This window comes from Leptinotarsa decemlineata, unplaced genomic scaffold (genome assembly GCF_025532065.1).
Source record: "Leptinotarsa decemlineata unplaced genomic scaffold, Ldec_3_MD MMD2_tig00026328_RagTag_RagTag, whole genome shotgun sequence".
Taxonomy (NCBI): domain Eukaryota; kingdom Metazoa; phylum Arthropoda; class Insecta; order Coleoptera; family Chrysomelidae; genus Leptinotarsa; species Leptinotarsa decemlineata.
Window position 1 is genome coordinate 20,763,184 of NW_027412688.1, and position 19,157 is coordinate 20,782,340.

General features: G+C 38.1%; 2 protein-coding genes across 4 annotated transcripts in view; one reads left to right on the forward strand and one right to left on the reverse strand.

The window, feature by feature from the left end:
• Positions 1 to 1,417: 1,417 nt before the first annotated feature.
• Positions 1,418 to 5,988, forward strand: LOC141485614 (uncharacterized). 2 transcript variants are annotated; one of them, XM_074182615.1, is made up of 3 exons: positions 1,418 to 2,772; positions 2,861 to 2,963; positions 3,254 to 5,988. In XM_074182615.1, the coding sequence occupies exon 3, from the start codon at positions 4,639 to 4,641 to the stop codon at positions 5,986 to 5,988; it is 1,350 nt and encodes a 449-aa protein (XP_074038716.1). In that variant the 5' UTR covers positions 1,418 to 2,772; positions 2,861 to 2,963; positions 3,254 to 4,638. The 2 variants fall into 2 exon arrangements, with proteins under 2 accessions (XP_074038716.1, XP_074038715.1); XM_074182614.1 differs by having other exon boundaries at positions 1,418 to 2,963.
• Positions 5,989 to 14,867: 8,879 nt separating this feature from the next.
• The window catches only part of LOC111513755 (acetylcholine receptor subunit beta-like 2), a 101,431-nt gene continuing 97,141 nt past the window's right edge, over positions 14,868 to 19,157 (reverse strand). The window contains exon 10 of one of the 2 annotated variants that reach the window (XM_074182612.1): positions 14,868 to 15,565. In XM_074182612.1, coding sequence (XP_074038713.1) covers positions 15,359 to 15,565 — 207 coding nt within the window. In that variant the 3' untranslated portion in view covers positions 14,868 to 15,358. The remainder of the gene's footprint in view (positions 15,566 to 19,157) is intronic. The other variant, XM_074182613.1, reaches the window with a different exon arrangement.

Below are 19,157 nucleotides of genomic sequence, written 5' to 3' on the forward strand. Positions count from 1 at the left end.
TGAAGTGTTCGATTTCAGTTTTGAGTCTGTTCCAAAGAGATGGGTGTATTTTGTTACTCAGTTGTATACGTAATACTGAAAGTTCTTCTTCCAGGTGGTTGTATTTTTTTGCTCCTCTCATTCGTTTCCGTAGGAGGAATCGGCTCGCTTCCTTATACATTTTACCGGTGCTGCGTGTTTTTTGCCTTCGTGCATAGTGGTTGTAGATCCATATCACGGCATCTTTTTGGAAAAGTTAGGCTGCATGGTGACGTTGACTTCGTCGTTCTCAGTTTCACATATATGTTCCGTTGTTTTTCCATGTTCCCTTCCTGAGAGATGTGATATGTTCTAGCAAATCATTTACAGCTGGTATCACATGCTGATGTGGTATCCCTGATGTGAATCCTTTCGTCTTTGATAAAATTACGACGTTTCGGCAATATCGCATTTGCCATATTCACATCGCTCGAAACAATAATCAAACACATCACACCACTGATTTCCCCCTTCAACTAACCAGGACACTTCCCACCAATCATACACGATGCCGATCATTAAGAACATTCCACACCACAAAAACAGCCTACGGCAGTCATTTTGTCATTTTAGACAAGCTATCACTTCACTGAGGTTCCAAATTGCATTAGTGTGAAGTTACCCACAACGTTTCATCCACAGTTTATGGCGAGGGAATATCGAACAGGGTTTGGAATGAGATATGCGAACAGTGTTGCCAGATTGCAAATATTAAGAATTTTACCTGTTTTTCGATGTTATCATTTCAAAAACACGATATATTATTGAAACATGTCGAATGAATGAGTCAGCATTCTACATGACCTCATTATATCAGCCAATTATCCCTATACAAGCATTAATACCGAAAAAAAAAAGTAAAATAAGAGTATAATATTATTCAGGAAAAATTCATTTGTATCGAAACAGGTAGCGTATGGGAACTGCAAAATTGGTTTCTCGGTAAAAATTTCATGACTTGTGAAAAGTACGTCATTTGAAATATCCTGCGTTGAACAATACCGAATGCCCAGGAAAGACTCATCCACAAAATATCAAATTTCTCACTCATCAAAAATAGTTGTTAATGAAAATTTCAGAATATATTTATCGAAAGTATATATATCGACGTATTTCAACAGATTTGCGTACCATACGTTCCTTCGGTGAGAAAACAGAAAGTTACGTATATTAGGAACTGAATTAATCAAAAAAATAAAATTTCTCACTTATCAAAAATAGTTTGTTGATGAAAATTTTAGAATATATTCTTTGAAGGTATATCTATCGATGTGCTCAAACAGATTTGCGTACCATACGTTCCTTCGGTGAGAAAAAAAATAGTTCCTTATATTCGGAACAGAATTAATCAAAAAAGTCAAATTTCTCACTCATAAAAACTAGTTTTGTAACGGTCTAAATTTACTTGTAAATATTGTAGATATTGTTCGTTTATTTACTATGGAATCGACAGAATTGTCATTTATTGATGACGAACTTTTCGTCACAGCTAGGGACACATCTGGTTTGTCAGTGTGCCCGACCTACATTTTCAAAGAAGTTGTTACGTTTCAATTTAGCACTAGATCAAACTGCTCTTATGTGACCTTTCAAAACCACTACCTTACCTTTTAAGATCTTTATTCAGAGGATATTAACAATGTAATTCAGTTACAAGTTCATTTTATTCATTTAACATCATAGTAATGGGAATCTTCCGTTCCATAGAAAACCATACCTGAAATGTATAAGAATAAATGTATGCTCCCTGACTAACTGCTTTGACCAGTACTTACGCGTTCTCCTATTGCCAATCGACATTGGAGATCCGAAATTCCTCGCTAGGTTGAAATAGTTGTTATTGTTTGTTTCTCAGTTTTCTTCACCTATCATTTTTTTCAGCCGTTGTCTGCCTTATTCCCTATACCTTTCCGAGAATATTTCTTGCATAGATTGTTATTCATCACTTCCAGAAGGTTTACTGACATATTAGAGCCATATCGCCTGAAAAACAATATTAGTTACCTCTGGGTTTCTGAATACTGTTTGATATTTTCGGTAAATATTCTGCATAATATGAATGCTCTAATATTTGTACTGAAAGGGAAGGTTATGGCGACTTACCTTATATGTTTCTATTCCATCGCATGAATAAGGATTGGTAAATAGTTGAAAATAGGTTGGAACAATATATTTTGTAAATATTCGTAAACAAGGTTAAGAGACAGCTGTTGGTTGACATCTGCCGAACTTTCGTAGTGTCGTTCCGTCGACTTACACCGAACTAGTTCTACAGTTGTTCACGGGTGGAGGATTTATCGGTTACTCAAGTTGTCAAGGGTTGTTTTAGGGTTGCATTGCTTTGAGAAGGAGTTTTGATGGGTTATGGACTTGTTGATATTGTCTCAAGTGGCTGTGGAGGAATTGATAGATGTATGATGTTGTGCACAGCGCCCCCTTGGTGCTTGTAGTGTAGATTGGATGCACTGTGGCAACAACTGGTTAGCTGTCAGATGTGGCAGTCGCTTAGTATTTGGAAGTTAGCCTTCGGTGAGCTTGGATCGGAGTTCAAAGGGTACCATCAGACTGATTGTAGGATATATTTGGTTGTATTTGTGCCATCCTTCACGGGGATTATTTCTACAAGTCAGGATTGTATAGTGGAAGACTGATTGGTCATTTTGGTGTGGATATTTGCAGTCTGAAACTTAAGCTCTTTTGAGGATTTGTGGTGGTTACCGAACTCGTGCCAGGTGGAAGGATTTCCGAAATTAGGTATGTCTGAATCACTGTCGCATCTCTCATGTGATCTTAGCTATGATATCACTTCTTCAAATCTACAACCTTCGTTTCTCGTCTCTAGATTCATAAGAAACAGAAGGCCCTCAGTCACTCATCAAGTCCCAGCAGGACTTCCGTGCAGAACACCGCACACGAAGAATCGTATAGAAAACCCCTTGGCCAGGGTAAGAATTTTACCATTAAATGTGTTTTAAATGATTTTAGTAATTTCTGGTTCCATCGTTATATCTCAACTGAATATTAGTATTGAAGAGAGGTTTCAACACTCATTCAATTTTCTTGATTTTTACGGATCATATGGTTATACAGGGCACCCAAAAATATACTCTTGTTATCTTGCTACTTTGCTTGATGAAAATATACCAGGGGTATTGATTAGTCAAATAGTCCTATTGAATGGGGGTTGAATCTCACCTTGTTTCATCTGATTCTGATTGAGAATTTTCTTCCGTAGGGTTTTTCTTCCTGCTTTTTCTTCCTGCTTTTTCTTCCTGTTTTTCTTCCTGTTTTTCTTCCTGTTTTTCTTCCTGCTTTTTCTTCCTGTTTTTCTTCCTGTTTTTCTTCCTGTTTTTCTTCCTGTTTTTCTTCCTGTTTTTCTTCCTGCTTTTCTTCCTGCTTTTCTTCCTGTTTTTCTTCCTGCTTTTCTTCCTGCTTTTCTTCCTGTTTTTCTTCCTGCTTTTCTTCCTGCTTTTTTTTGTCTTCGTCAAGGGTTCCTGTTTTCCTTTATTTTCTTTCTGGATCTTATTTGGTGATCCATTACTGGTCCAGCTTGTCGTGCCCTACAGGGTGATCTATCTTGGTGGTGCTACAGGGTGATCCATCTCCGCCGTACTACAGGGTGATCCACCGGTGCTACAGGGTGATCTATCTTGGTGGTGCTACAGGGTGATCCATCTCCGGTGCTACAGGGTGATCCATCTCCGCCATACTACAGGGTAGCCTAACACCATATACCGGGTGGCCCAAAAGGAGCACGCAAGTTATAATTGATTTAATTGAATATTTGTGATATACTGAGATATTTGAATAATTGTTGCCCTTATGTTTATTGATACCTGTTGATATAGTGTTTGTTTATCGTTTATTGATTAAGAGTTTGTTATTGATACCTGATTGACATAGATATTTGTGAAACGGAAATTGAGGTATATTCTTCCTTTCACGATTGCTGATTGACACCGATGCGCCTACGCCTGAGCTCACGCGACGCAAACGAGTTTGTCTTACCATCCGATACTAGTATTTACGATTTCACCTACTCAATTTTCGTGGTAGTTTTACTCGACGTATTGTAGTTTTTTTGAGCGTCGTTACTACCGTAATTTATGGCTGATTGAATTCGTGGTTAGATACACCGCGCTCTTGTATGGACATTTGAACATCGCGTAGTAGTGTGAATATTGCATTGTTGTCTTAGAAGCGTTGTTGGTTAATCCATGTAAGTTAGGATTACTGAATAAATCATATTGGGGATTTTTATCTTTTATTTCCAATATTAATTGGTAAGTTATTGATATTGTGAGTTACTTAGGGTATCTGGAGGATTAAATTTACCTGGCGCCCATTAAGATCTATTTGAAATTTGCTAAGTTGTTTAACCCACTCCCGTCTCCACTGTTTAGCTTAGCCGCGGATACCCATCTGTCTTATTTGTTACCGACAGATGATTTAGTCCCCTCTTGTGGTTTGTGAGGTGACATTTTTGGCGCCCAACGTGGGGCCCTTAAAAGAAGGTTTTTTTTTTGCGTTTTGGCGTTAGTAGGTGACTTTTGGAAACTTTGGAAAAATATAAATATTTTTTTTTTTTTTCAATTGATACCACTCTAGTAGAATAGCGTTATGGCAAGAAGACTGGTAATAAATCGTCTTGATAAAGACGAACTGACCTATGAATTAGCATATCGGGGCGTAGCAACTGGCACTTGTGAGGAAATGAGACATCGTTTGGTTCAAGTAATGCAGATGGAAAGGTACGGCGAGAGTCTTCGATATCCTTCATATCCATTCACTTTCGAGGAAGATGAGGCTGCAATCAGAGGGAAACTAGATGATATCAGAAGGCTGATTGATGACATAACCGATTCTGGAACGAGTAGCGGGGCAATGAAACTTCAGACCAAGCTAGCACATGTGTTGAATCGTATAGACAATATGGACCCAGATAAGGATAAGGACAAAGAAACCCGGAAATCCGAACTCCTGGGTTTGGCTCTGTCGTTGATGGACGAATTTTCACATAAAGTTGACAGCAGCAAGAGAAGTGATACGAAGCGTGTGCCGGTTGCACTAAATCAATTAGAAAGCAGATTGGGAGCGCAATCATTCCATGCTAACTTAGGAGCAGTTGCTCGATCGTCTCTGACGGAAGATCCAGTCTTTGACCCATACTCAACCAGTAAAATGATTCCGCCTTATAAATGGAATCTGAAGAAGTTTTCTGGAGATGATAAAGGAATGTCGGTGACAGCATTTTTCGAGGGAATAGAGGAGTTGAGACTGGCGCGACATGTCCCCAACGCTGTTTTGTTGGACTCAGGTGTGGACCTTTTTGCTGACAAGGCGTATCAATTTTATAAAGATTGTCGGAATCGAGTATCGACCTGGGAAGAACTAGTGGAAGAGTTTCGAGAAGAATATCTCCCTGCCAATCATTCTGACGCACTGTTCGAAGAATTGCAGAAAAGGACTCAACACCACTCAGAAACCATCGGAGTTTATCTTGCAGTGATGTCAAGCTACTTCAGCCGCCTAGGTTGCCCAATGACAGAGGAAGCTAAGCTGAACATAGTTATGAAGAATTTACATCCCTTTTACCAAGACAGATTACGTGAACCCTTACCCACAACCATTTCAGAACTTCGCTCGGTATGTCGAAGAATGGAAGCCAGAAGGGACATAATCAATAGCTACGTAGAACCATCAGCACGTCGTGGCAACGTGATAGAGAAGGATTTGGCTTTCGTAGAGGTCACCAAGGAATTGAATGCCTTAGAGATAGCAACGGCACGAATTCCGTCGAACAATCAGTCGAAGGAGATAGTATGTTTCCGATGCGATCAACCCGGACATCGTGCTATAGGATGTGCTCTACCGAAGCAACTGGAATGCTACAGATGTAAGAGAAAAGGGTATACCGTTCGTAATTGTCCAAACTGCTCCGTGTCGGGAAACGACAAGCGACGCCTTTGAATCGTCGAGGGGAAGGCGCTCGCAAATTGCACTCGGCGACTGCTATTCAACCAATCCTTGATTATATTCTGGATCACGCCGAAAACGATGAGAGACCCTACCTTAAAGTTGAAGTCTTGGGGCGTAGTTTACTGGGGTTATTAGACTCAGGTGCCTCAGCCACTATCTTGGGACACCCAGGTTGGCAAATCGTAAAAGATTTGGTACATTTGAATTCAGCAAAGAGAATTAGTTGCACTGTTGCCAATGGTCAAGTATGTGAAAGTATAGGAGAATGTGAAGTGCCATTTTGTTTAAGAGGCAAGCTGAAATTAATTCGAGTTTTAGTGGTTCCTGATGTCCCTCATCACTTAATTTTGGGAACGAATTTCTGGAGAGCAATGGGAGTGGTTCCGAATCTGAGGCACAACGAGTGGAAATTTTCTGAGGAAATTTGCTATCTGAACGCATTGGACCATCTTCGAGGACAAACAGTTTTATCACCATTGGAAGAGGCCCGGCTAAACGCTGTAGTAGAGAAGAACAAGGAGCTCATGGGGAATAATTTAGGCTGTACGAATCTAGCTGAACATGTCATCGTGACCAACTCACCACCCATCAAGCAGCGTTATTATCCAGTGTCGCCTATTATTCAACAACATATTGATCGAGAACTAACAGAGATGTTGAAGAACGATATTATCGAGAAGTCGAATAGTGGCTGGTCGTCACCGGTTCTTCTCGTTAAGAAGAAAGATGGGAGCTACCGCTTTTGCGTTGATTACAGAAAACTAAATTCGGTAACGGAACGAGACAGCTACCCTCTCCCATATGTTTCCCACACGCTCGATAAATTGAAAAATGCACATTATTTATCCTCTCTTGATATCAAGTCTGCGTATTGGCAAGTTCCTGTGGCGGAAAAGTCGAGACCGTATACAGCGTTTACCGTTCCTGGGCGTGGTTTGTTCCAATTTAAAAGGATGCCGTTCGGATTACATAATTCACCAGCAACGTGGCAGAGGTTGATCGATACCGTCCTAGGACCTGAACTAGAACCACACGTCTTCGTCTATTTGGATGATGTAGTGATCGTTACCCAAACTCTGGAGAAACATCTGACAATTCTTGATGAAGTTTTCCGCAGATTGAGAGAAGCAAATCTCACTGTTAGCTTCGAAAAGTGTCAATTTTGTAGGCCAGAAATGAAGTATTTGGGATACGTTGTAGATAGAAATGGATTGCATGTCGACCCCGATAAAGTCAAGGCTATGTTGCAGCTTCCTAGACCAGAATCGGTAAAAGATGTCAGGAGACTGGTGGGTACTTTTTCCTGGTACAGGAGATTCATACCTGAGTTTGCATCCATCGTTTCTCCACTCACATCGCTGCTGAAAAAGGGTAGAAAGTTTGATTGGACCGAAACTTGCGATATCGCTTTTCAGAAGATGAAGGAACGTCTTATATCAGCACCAGTCTTGAGCTGTCCGGATTATTCCCTCCCATTTGTTCTGCAAACAGACGCCTCGGCATTTGGAATTGGCGCTGTTCTCACTCAGACTCGCGAGGATGAGGACGTAGTAATTTGCTATTTGAGTAGATCATTGACGAAACAAGAGCGCAATTTTTCTACTACAGAAAGGGAATGCTTGGCCGTGCTGTGGGCGATTGAAAAACTGCGACCTTATTTAGAAGCTATTCCGTTCACCGTAATAACCGATCACTATTCCTTGGTCTGGTTACAGAATTTGAAAGATCCATCAGGACGACTGGCAAGATGGGCAGTCCGCATGCAGCAATATGACTTCAAAATTGTTCACAGGAAAGGGAAGGATCACATCGTTCCTGACACCCTTTCTCGATCGGTCCCAGTCATTGATGCCATCAACCAGCAGATGAAAGAAGAGATTTTGGACAAGTGGTACCTGCGCGTGAAAGATCGAGTGAGTTTACAACCCGAAAAATACCCCAATTGGAGATTCTCTCAGGGATCACTCTACAAGTACGTCAAACCGTGTTACGTGGAATTAGAAGACCAAACCGACGTTTGGAAGTTAGTTGTACCAAAAGCGGATCGGAAGAAAATTCTTATTGAAACTCATGCAGACCCGACCTCAGGACATCAAGGAATATTCAAAACCTACCATCGTATCAGGGAAAGGCATTATTGGCCAAAGATGAAATCTGACGTGTCGAAGTTTGTTCGAAATTGTTCCACTTGTTCCGCCTATAAACCCGACCTCAGAGGACCAAATGGACTAATGACTCCACAACCGAAAGTGACCCGGCCATGGGAAATGATCGCCAGTGATATCATGGGACCCTTACCTAGATCTACAAAAGGCAATAAATTTATCTTAGTCGTAACAGATTACTTTAGCAAGTTTTCATTAGTCTTTCCGCTAAGATCGTCAACAGCAGAAATCATCATAAGGAAGATCGAAGAGGAAGTTTTTCTGGTATATGGAGTTCCCCGAATTCTTTTGTGCGATAATGGGCCGCAATACCGATCTCGACAGATGAGAAAACTCGTGGAAGAATATAAGGTGAAAATTAGGTATAATGCCCATTATCATCCTCAGGCAAACCCGACTGAACGAGTGAACAGAACATTGAAGTCAATGTTGGCTATGTATGTGTCCGATAATCACAGGACCTGGGATTTCAACTTACCCAAGCTATCATGCGCCTTGAGAACGGCTCGACATGAGACGACTAACCACACTCCATATTTCGTGAATTTCGGCCGCTCAATGGTTTTGTGCGGAGAGGAGATCTCTCGGAGGAAAAATCTATTGGTTGATAGTGAACCTGCTGAAGATTCGAGGCCTGAAGGATTTAGAAAACTCTTTGAGGAGATAAGGAAAAGGTTAGATGTGGCTGCTCGAAAGAATGAAAAAACTTATAACCTTCGAAGAAGGAGTGAAGAATTTTGGCCAAATCAACCCGTTTGGAGGAAGAATTTTGTGGTATCGGAGGCGGACAAATATTTTAGTGCTAAGCTAGCGCCAAGATTTGTCGGGCCTTTTTATATTAAAAAAAGGGTATCCCCGTGGACATATGAATTAAGAGATGAAGACGGTAATTATAAGGGAATATGGAATGCGAAAGACCTAAAGTCAGCTAGCGCTGATGAAAATTTACGCTAGTAAATTTTCTTGAGGCAAGGGGGGAATTGTAACGGTCTAAATTTACTTGTAAATATTGTAGATATTGTTCGTTTATTTACTATGGAATCGACAGAATTGTCATTTATTGATGACGAACTTTTCGTCACAGCTAGGGACACATCTGGTTTGTCAGTGTGCCCGACCTACATTTTCAAAGAAGTTGTTACGTTTCAATTTAGCACTAGATCAAACTGCTCTTATGTGACCTTTCAAAACCACTACCTTACCTTTTAAGATCTTTATTCAGAGGATATTAACAATGTAATTCAGTTACAAGTTCATTTTATTCATTTAACATCATAGTAATGGGAATCTTCCGTTCCATAGAAAACCATACCTGAAATGTATAAGAATAAATGTATGCTCCCTGACTAACTGCTTTGACCAGTACTTACGCGTTCTCCTATTGCCAATCGACATTGGAGATCCGAAATTCCTCGCTAGGTTGAAATAGTTGTTATTGTTTGTTTCTCAGTTTTCTTCACCTATCATTTTTTTCAGCCGTTGTCTGCCTTATTCCCTATACCTTTCCGAGAATATTTCTTGCATAGATTGTTATTCATCACTTCCAGAAGGTTTACTGACATATTAGAGCCATATCGCCTGAAAAACAATATTAGTTACCTCTGGGTTTCTGAATACTGTTTGATATTTTCGGTAAATATTCTGCATAATATGAATGCTCTAATATTTGTACTGAAAGGGAAGGTTATGGCGACTTACCTTATATGTTTCTATTCCATCGCATGAATAAGGATTGGTAAATAGTTGAAAATAGGTTGGAACAATATATTTTGTAAATATTCGTAAACAAGGTTAAGAGACAGCTGTTGGTTGACATCTGCCGAACTTTCGTAGTGTCGTTCCGTCGACTTACACCGAACTAGTTCTACAGTTGTTCACGGGTGGAGGATTTATCGGTTACTCAAGTTGTCAAGGGTTGTTTTAGGGTTGCATTGCTTTGAGAAGGAGTTTTGATGGGTTATGGACTTGTTGATATTGTCTCAAGTGGCTGTGGAGGAATTGATAGATGTATGATGTTGTGCACAGCGCCCCCTTGGTGCTTGTAGTGTAGATTGGATGCACTGTGGCAACAACTGGTTAGCTGTCAGATGTGGCAGTCGCTTAGTATTTGGAAGTTAGCCTTCGGTGAGCTTGGATCGGAGTTCAAAGGGTACCATCAGACTGATTGTAGGATATATTTGGTTGTATTTGTGCCATCCTTCACGGGGATTATTTCTACAAGTCAGGATTGTATAGTGGAAGACTGATTGGTCATTTTGGTGTGGATATTTGCAGTCTGAAACTTAAGCTCTTTTGAGGATTTGTGGTGGTTACCGAACTCGTGCCAGGTGGAAGGATTTCCGAAATTAGGTATGTCTGAATCACTGTCGCATCTCTCATGTGATCTTAGCTATGATATCACTTCTTCAAATCTACAACCTTCGTTTCTCGTCTCTAGATTCATAAGAAACAGAAGGCCCTCAGTCACTCATCAAGTCCCAGCAGGACTTCCGTGCAGAACACCGCACACGAAGAATCGTATAGAAAACCCCTTGGCCAGGGTAAGAATTTTACCATTAAATGTGTTTTAAATGATTTTAGTAATTTCTGGTTCCATCGTTATATCTCAACTGAATATTAGTATTGAAGAGAGGTTTCAACACTCATTCAATTTTCTTGATTTTTACGGATCATATGGTTATACAGGGCACCCAAAAATATACTCTTGTTATCTTGCTACTTTGCTTGATGAAAATATACCAGGGGTATTGATTAGTCAAATAGTCCTATTGAATGGGGGTTGAATCTCACCTTGTTTCATCTGATTCTGATTGAGAATTTTCTTCCGTAGGGTTTTTCTTCCTGCTTTTTCTTCCTGCTTTTTCTTCCTGTTTTTCTTCCTGTTTTTCTTCCTGTTTTTCTTCCTGCTTTTTCTTCCTGTTTTTCTTCCTGTTTTTCTTCCTGTTTTTCTTCCTGTTTTTCTTCCTGTTTTTCTTCCTGCTTTTCTTCCTGCTTTTCTTCCTGTTTTTCTTCCTGCTTTTCTTCCTGCTTTTCTTCCTGTTTTTCTTCCTGCTTTTCTTCCTGCTTTTTTTTGTCTTCGTCAAGGGTTCCTGTTTTCCTTTATTTTCTTTCTGGATCTTATTTGGTGATCCATTACTGGTCCAGCTTGTCGTGCCCTACAGGGTGATCTATCTTGGTGGTGCTACAGGGTGATCCATCTCCGCCGTACTACAGGGTGATCCACCGGTGCTACAGGGTGATCTATCTTGGTGGTGCTACAGGGTGATCCATCTCCGGTGCTACAGGGTGATCCATCTCCGCCATACTACAGGGTAGCCTAACACCATATACCGGGTGGCCCAAAAGGAGCACGCAAGTTATAATTGATTTAATTGAATATTTGTGATATACTGAGATATTTGAATAATTGTTGCCCTTATGTTTATTGATACCTGTTGATATAGTGTTTGTTTATCGTTTATTGATTAAGAGTTTGTTATTGATACCTGATTGACATAGATATTTGTGAAACGGAAATTGAGGTATATTCTTCCTTTCACGATTGCTGATTGACACCGATGCGCCTACGCCTGAGCTCACGCGACGCAAACGAGTTTGTCTTACCATCCGATACTAGTATTTACGATTTCACCTACTCAATTTTCGTGGTAGTTTTACTCGACGTATTGTAGTTTTTTTGAGCGTCGTTACTACCGTAATTTATGGCTGATTGAATTCGTGGTTAGATACACCGCGCTCTTGTATGGACATTTGCTTTTTCTTCCTGCTTTTTCTTCCTGTTTTTCTTCCTGTTTTTCTTCCTGTTTTTCTTCCTGCTTTTTCTTCCTGTTTTTCTTCCTGTTTTTCTTCCTGTTTTTCTTCCTGTTTTTCTTCCTGTTTTTCTTCCTGCTTTTCTTCCTGCTTTTCTTCCTGTTTTTCTTCCTGCTTTTCTTCCTGCTTTTCTTCCTGTTTTTCTTCCTGCTTTTCTTCCTGCTTTTTTTTGTCTTCGTCAAGGGTTCCTGTTTTCCTTTATTTTCTTTCTGGATCTTATTTGGTGATCCATTACTGGTCCAGCTTGTCGTGCCCTACAGGGTGATCTATCTTGGTGGTGCTACAGGGTGATCCATCTCCGCCGTACTACAGGGTGATCCACCGGTGCTACAGGGTGATCTATCTTGGTGGTGCTACAGGGTGATCCATCTCCGGTGCTACAGGGTGATCCATCTCCGCCATACTACAGGGTAGCCTAACACCATATACCGGGTGGCCCAAAAGGAGCACGCAAGTTATAATTGATTTAATTGAATATTTGTGATATACTGAGATATTTGAATAATTGTTGCCCTTATGTTTATTGATACCTGTTGATATAGTGTTTGTTTATCGTTTATTGATTAAGAGTTTGTTATTGATACCTGATTGACATAGATATTTGTGAAACGGAAATTGAGGTATATTCTTCCTTTCACGATTGCTGATTGACACCGATGCGCCTACGCCTGAGCTCACGCGACGCAAACGAGTTTGTCTTACCATCCGATACTAGTATTTACGATTTCACCTACTCAATTTTCGTGGTAGTTTTACTCGACGTATTGTAGTTTTTTTGAGCGTCGTTACTACCGTAATTTATGGCTGATTGAATTCGTGGTTAGATACACCGCGCTCTTGTATGGACATTTGAACATCGCGTAGTAGTGTGAATATTGCATTGTTGTCTTAGAAGCGTTGTTGGTTAATCCATGTAAGTTAGGATTACTGAATAAATCATATTGGGGATTTTTATCTTTTATTTCCAATATTAATTGGTAAGTTATTGATATTGTGAGTTACTTAGGGTATCTGGAGGATTAAATTTACCTGGCGCCCATTAAGATCTATTTGAAATTTGCTAAGTTGTTTAACCCACTCCCGTCTCCACTGTTTAGCTTAGCCGCGGATACCCATCTGTCTTATTTGTTACCGACAGATGATTTAGTCCCCTCTTGTGGTTTGTGAGGTGACAGTTTGTTGATGAAAATTTCAGAATATATTCTTGAAAGGTATATCTATCGACGTGCTCAAACATTTTTGCGTACCATACGTTCCTTCGGTGCGAAAAACAAAAAGTTCCGTATATTCGGAACTGAATTACTCATAAAAGTCAAATTTCTCACTTATCAAAAATAGTTCGTTGATGAAAATTCCAGAATATATTCTACGTATATCTATCGACGTGTACCAACAGATATGCGTACCATATGTTCCTTTGGTGAGAAAAACAAAAAGTTCCGTATATTCGGAACTGAATTACTCATAAAAGTCAAATTTCTTACTTATCAAGGATAGTTTGTTGATGAAAATTTCAGAACATATTCTTCAAAAGTATATTCATCGACGTGCTCAAACAGATTTGCGTACTATATGTTTCTTCATTGCGTAAAATAATAATTCCGTATATTCGAAACTGAATTACACAACAAAGTCAAATTTCTCACTTAATAAAAATAGTTTGTTGATGAAAATTTCAGAATATATTCTTCGAAATTATATCTATCGACGTGTTCAAACAAATATGCGTACCATACGTTCCTTCGGTGCGAAAAAAAAAGTTCCGTATATTCGGAACTGAGTTACTCAAAAAAGTCAAATTTCTCACTTATCAAAAATAGTTTGTTAATGAAAATTATCACCAGCATTCTGATGTATGAATTCGTGAATGAGCTGAACCTATTGATACATTTTATCACAGCGAAGGAACGTATGGTACGCAAATCTGTTTGAGCATGTCGATATGTTATGAGTAATTCAGTTCCGAATAAACGGAACTTTTTTTTCGCACCGAAGGAACGTATGGTACGCAAATCTGTTTGAGCAACTCGATCCATATACTTTCGAAGAATATATTCTGAAATTTTCATCAACAAACTAATTTTGATAAGTGAGAAATTTGACTTTCTTGTGTAATTCAGTTTCGAATATGCGGAACTTTTTTTTTCGCACCGAAGGAACGTATGATATGCAAATTTGTTCGAGCACGTCGATACATATACTTTCGAAGAATATATTCTGTAATATTCATTAAAAAATTATTTTTGATAAGTGAGAAATTTGACTTTTATGAGTAATTCAGTTATGAATATACGGAACTTTTTTTTCGCACCGAAGGAACGTATGGTACGCAAATCTGTTTGAACAAGTCGATAGATATACTTTTGAAGAATAAATTCTGAAATTTTCATCAACAAACCATTTTTGATAAGTCAGAAATTTGACTTTTTTAAGCAATTCAGTTCCGAATATACGGAACTAGCCGATGAAAGTTCTGGAACAGTTGGAACGTGGTATTTCGTAATAAGGAAAAGTTGGCATATTCCTTATTACTCTAACTTTGGTGAATTTGTTCCATGATTTCATTCGTTTATTATTTGCTTCTTTTTTTTATTGTTATATATTTTCTTGAAGAAAGAAATAAAATTTTTTGAGAGCTTGAATGTTCCATATTTAGCCCTTCAGGAAACATTCTACTGCAATACCGAAAAAACGAAGAAAGTAACTTCTTATATTTGAATAGCCAAAATTAATTTCATCTGGTGGTGATGACCACCGACCGACCAGTTTCGGAGTACCAGCTCTTTGCCAGTGTCAGGTAATGGTTAAGGTAATGGAATTGAAAATGTCTGATATATTTCCACTTTTCCACTATATTCAGGAATATTTTACGTTCATGAAAGCCAGAAATAAAAGAGAGATCTCCGTTCACTCAATTTCTTCCCGGATACTAGCAGATTTATTGGTTCAGTTACTATAAGCAATGGAAAGTAAATCCATAATGTAGCATCCAAAGCCAGGTAACCCATATAGGTTGACAAATGACCCCTAATGATATCAAAACGTCCAAGTTATCAAGTTCAAGGAGGGTGTCAATGTTATGTCCAATCTCTAGATAGAAGGAAGATGGATCTGCTCACTGTGCTCAGTTAGAGTTGATGAGATGAGACATGTTTACTGATAACCTTTTGCTAACAATGAATTTTATTTCAAAGTGAATAATATATATTTCAAATCGATAGAATCACATGATACCTCACTATTTCAATAATCTGTTCAGAATATGGTATATATTTGATTTTCCTTTCATTATATTGAAATCTCTAATATGAGAACGAGAAATGTAATTTTACAGTCCTATTACTGGTTGAATAATACTAGATATGCCGATATGAAATTCATAAATTTTATATGAAAGGAACTTGTTTTGGAGGAAGTTGAAAAATTTTATTCAACGGAATTTCGCTGAGCTGCTGATCAACAGGTATTCGGGTGTCGTACAAAGAAGGTGCTTGAAAAATAATACCGCATGTCCCTCCAATACACGCGATCGTGAAGACCCATAAAAAAAATCTGTCCAGGACCATAGACACAAACTTCCAATCTTCCACGATCTGAAACAAAAAATTATTGGTTAGGTACAACTTTTAGAACTAGTTACAGTAAATACTAGCAAGGATGATTTCTTTTACTTTGCAAATAAACCTAGCGAATTGAGTTGAAATTATAAGTTCACCGACATAAGTATAAATGGAAAAGATGATTAGGTTTATCTCTTAATGAAAACAATTTGGCTGATTATGAATGGACTGACCCGTTACTTCATGAAAATAACACTATTGATAATATTGATTGAACAATTTTCGTAACCATTTATTATGAATAATAAGTTATTAGAATATCAACCGATAACAACAGTGCTTCAATTGTAATAAAATGTGTAGAAAAATAACAGATGAACTTCACTTCGATGAAATGAATGAAAGTTTATTGTACTCTACTCTAAAACTATTCAGAAGTAGTCTTGAACACTTATAATTGAAGAAGTCGCCATCTATGGGTTTGACTGAGAACGCAATTTTCGAATATCAACGATAAACGAGGCTTCATTCGTCATCATACACAGTGTAAACTTGAAAACCATCGATATTTTGGCCCCTGTAGAAAATCTTAAAATATGAATTTTTTTTAATAGAAATATTCTGTAGGCTAGTTTTGAATTGAATTACATCAGCCCTCAAAATGGTAAAGAAGCACAATATTCCGTTAAAATTATTATCAAAGAAAAAATGTAACTTATTTGAATTAGTACTTGTATGGTAGTTACGATGGACAAATTAGCTAAACAGCTGTCAATAAACGTAATTCACTGATTTGGTCCTTCTACCAATGTTGCGACATTTCACAAGTTGAATAGAATTCTTATACCTCAGAAAAACGGCCCAGGTAAAGCAATCTTGAGTTTTTGTTTAATTATTTTTCATTTATCATCCTGATAGAATTTTTGGGTACCAAAATTACGTTATTGCAAAATCAGTTTTACGAGTAAAAGGTTGTGCGTTTATTGCATCATTTTCAATGATTCACGCAAGAACTTAGATCAGTGAAACTGGCTCTGTTGTAAACAAAAAAAAAATGCGTGTTTAAGATGAAGCAGCGGAAAGCGAAATTTTAGGCACCCTTATGCACTTCGCAATTATATGCCAATAGTATGAAACGAAAATGCTTCAACAGCGCAATGAAGACGATTTCGGTAGAAGCATTACATTTTGTGAAATGAATGATGGATTCCATAAATAAAAATCAAATATTTTGCACATTATTTGTTTCACTGTTGAGTGTGTTTTTTTTTGGTTCAGACAAATTTGTCGTTCCTGTAGCTATGAAAATTCGAACTTTTTAGGGAACGAGAGTCTTTCCAGAGCAATAAAAAACATCTATCATCACACCAATCTTTGAATCTGGTGATAAGGCGAACATTGAAAATTACCGGTCATTGAATAGAATTGGCCAACACTTGATGAAAATCCATATTTGAACTAATTAATACAGTATATTGTATGATTTTCATTATAAAGGGTTTTACAAAAACGACGACACGTATTTCGCTATACAATACCTTCCTGAAACGTAAACTGAAAGTTACTTTCACTTTTACTTCTGAACGCGTTAGTCCTTAGCTTGCACAAGTTTGACTTCTGACTTCTGACGTAGGGGTGCGATAGCACCCTTACGAATAATTGAAAAGTTATTTTGAAAATAGGAAATATATTATCGGACACAAAGGAAATGTATTCGAAAAATATCATGCAAACTCTGGAGTACCACAGGGTTCCAATTTGAGGCGTCCCATCTTCGTTATGTTCATAAATGACCTATCTTCGTTTAATAAGTACTCAGAATGCCTCCTATTTGCAGATGACCTCAAAGTATATAAAAAAATACAATCAGTATTGGATTGTGTTCTGCTGCAGAAGGATATGAGTAGTATTTATGAATGGAGTCTAATAAACAAACTGCATTTCGATCTCAGTAAGTGTAAAGTGATGAGTATAACTCGAACTTATGAGAGAGTTATCTTTAACTACCAGATGGGGAAAGAGAAACTAATCAGATGTTCAGAAATTAGGGATCTTGATGTAATCTGCAATATCGTTTTTTCATTTGCGGAGCATATAGGATCAACTGACAACAGAATCCTAGGATATGTGATGAGGCAATCTGTAACTTTCACAAATATTACCACAATAAAACTACTTTATATTTTGCACTTATAAGGTCTAAGTTGGAGTTTGCATCATTGTGTGGTTCTCGGAGTATGCATCCTCATTACATAAAATAGAGAGAGTACAGAATAAATTTTTTAGAATATTGTATTATAGAAAAATCCGTTCGTGGTCTGACTATAACACAGTTAAATCATTTAATTAAGGAAATGAATTCAAAATAATGTCCTTAGACCAAAGAAGAGATATATATCCTATTATGTTTCTGTGCAAGGTGATCAAGAGTCAATTAAATAGTTCCGAAATTCTTTCACTTATCCCTTTTAATATACCTGGGTGCCATACTCGTACAATACTTATGTTCAATATACCAAATTCTCTCTTTACTTTAAAAGCTCCTCTCATCAGCATTATGAAATTAATCAACAGTTACAGATTAATAATTACTGTCTTTCATACAGTAATTATTAATCACATTCTGGACATCTCCTATTGAATAATGTTCAATAGGAGATCTTAATGGATTTCTCGATATTTCCAAAATTTTTATTTTGGATTTCGTACAAGCCCCTGCAAGTCATTGGGGACTCATTGATATGTATTTTTTATGCCATCTTGGCCTATTTGGTTAAAATCTGTTTGAAATCTGTTTTTCCGTTAATCAGTTGTCGCCCGCATACGAACGACAACTCTCAGAAGTTGAGAAATTTGTGCGAGCTAAGGACTAACGAGGTCTTACCTTTTAACGTGTGATTCCTAACACGGTTGCAGAATCATCCCAGCTTCAACCAGATAAATTATCTCGAGAAAAATATCCTGTCGAGGCAGGAATCGAACCCACGGTCTTCCGATCGTGAGTCGGGCGCACTACCACTGCAGCCAATTTCATAAGCCAATCAAATGAATAAATAAATCCATAGAGCTGATATTCTAAGAATCATCTTTGTATTTTCAATCATCGGGGAAATATAATTGGTGAGCTCTCAATGACAATCAGCCATTGCGGCTTGTAATATGATTTTACAAGACAATCATATTCACTCCAAACAGGATGGAGCTTCATCACGCTTCTTCCTTCCAGTTGGATAGTGGTTGAATGATAGATTTCCTGGCAGATGGATTGGTCGAAAAGGAGCAATAGAATGGCCACCACCATCACCCGACATCGATTGTTTATAAAACACAGTCTCGACATTTTGAAGATTTGAAGAGAAGAATAACAGCTACATAATGAGAACTCAAAGTGGAAGTTTTTTGGAATGTTAGATCGGAGTTTGAGAGCGCAGACTTTATGACTGTTCAGGAGATATTGCACACATTTCGAACATTCCATAAAATTAATCACTTTCCACTAGGTTTTATGTTTGATTGCAGAACAGTTGACACTCAAATATGTTCAGGGTTTCACTTGATTTCTCCAAAAGTACTAGTATTTTTGAATCAATCTTTCTATTCACGATTTCAGGGGTTGCGTCCGCCA

Bases quoted from the DNA above. Each gene is read 5' to 3' on its own strand.
- LOC141485614 (XM_074182614.1), top strand. From the start codon at position 4,639: ATGGCAAGAAGACTGGTAATAAATCGTCTTGATAAAGACGAACTGACC.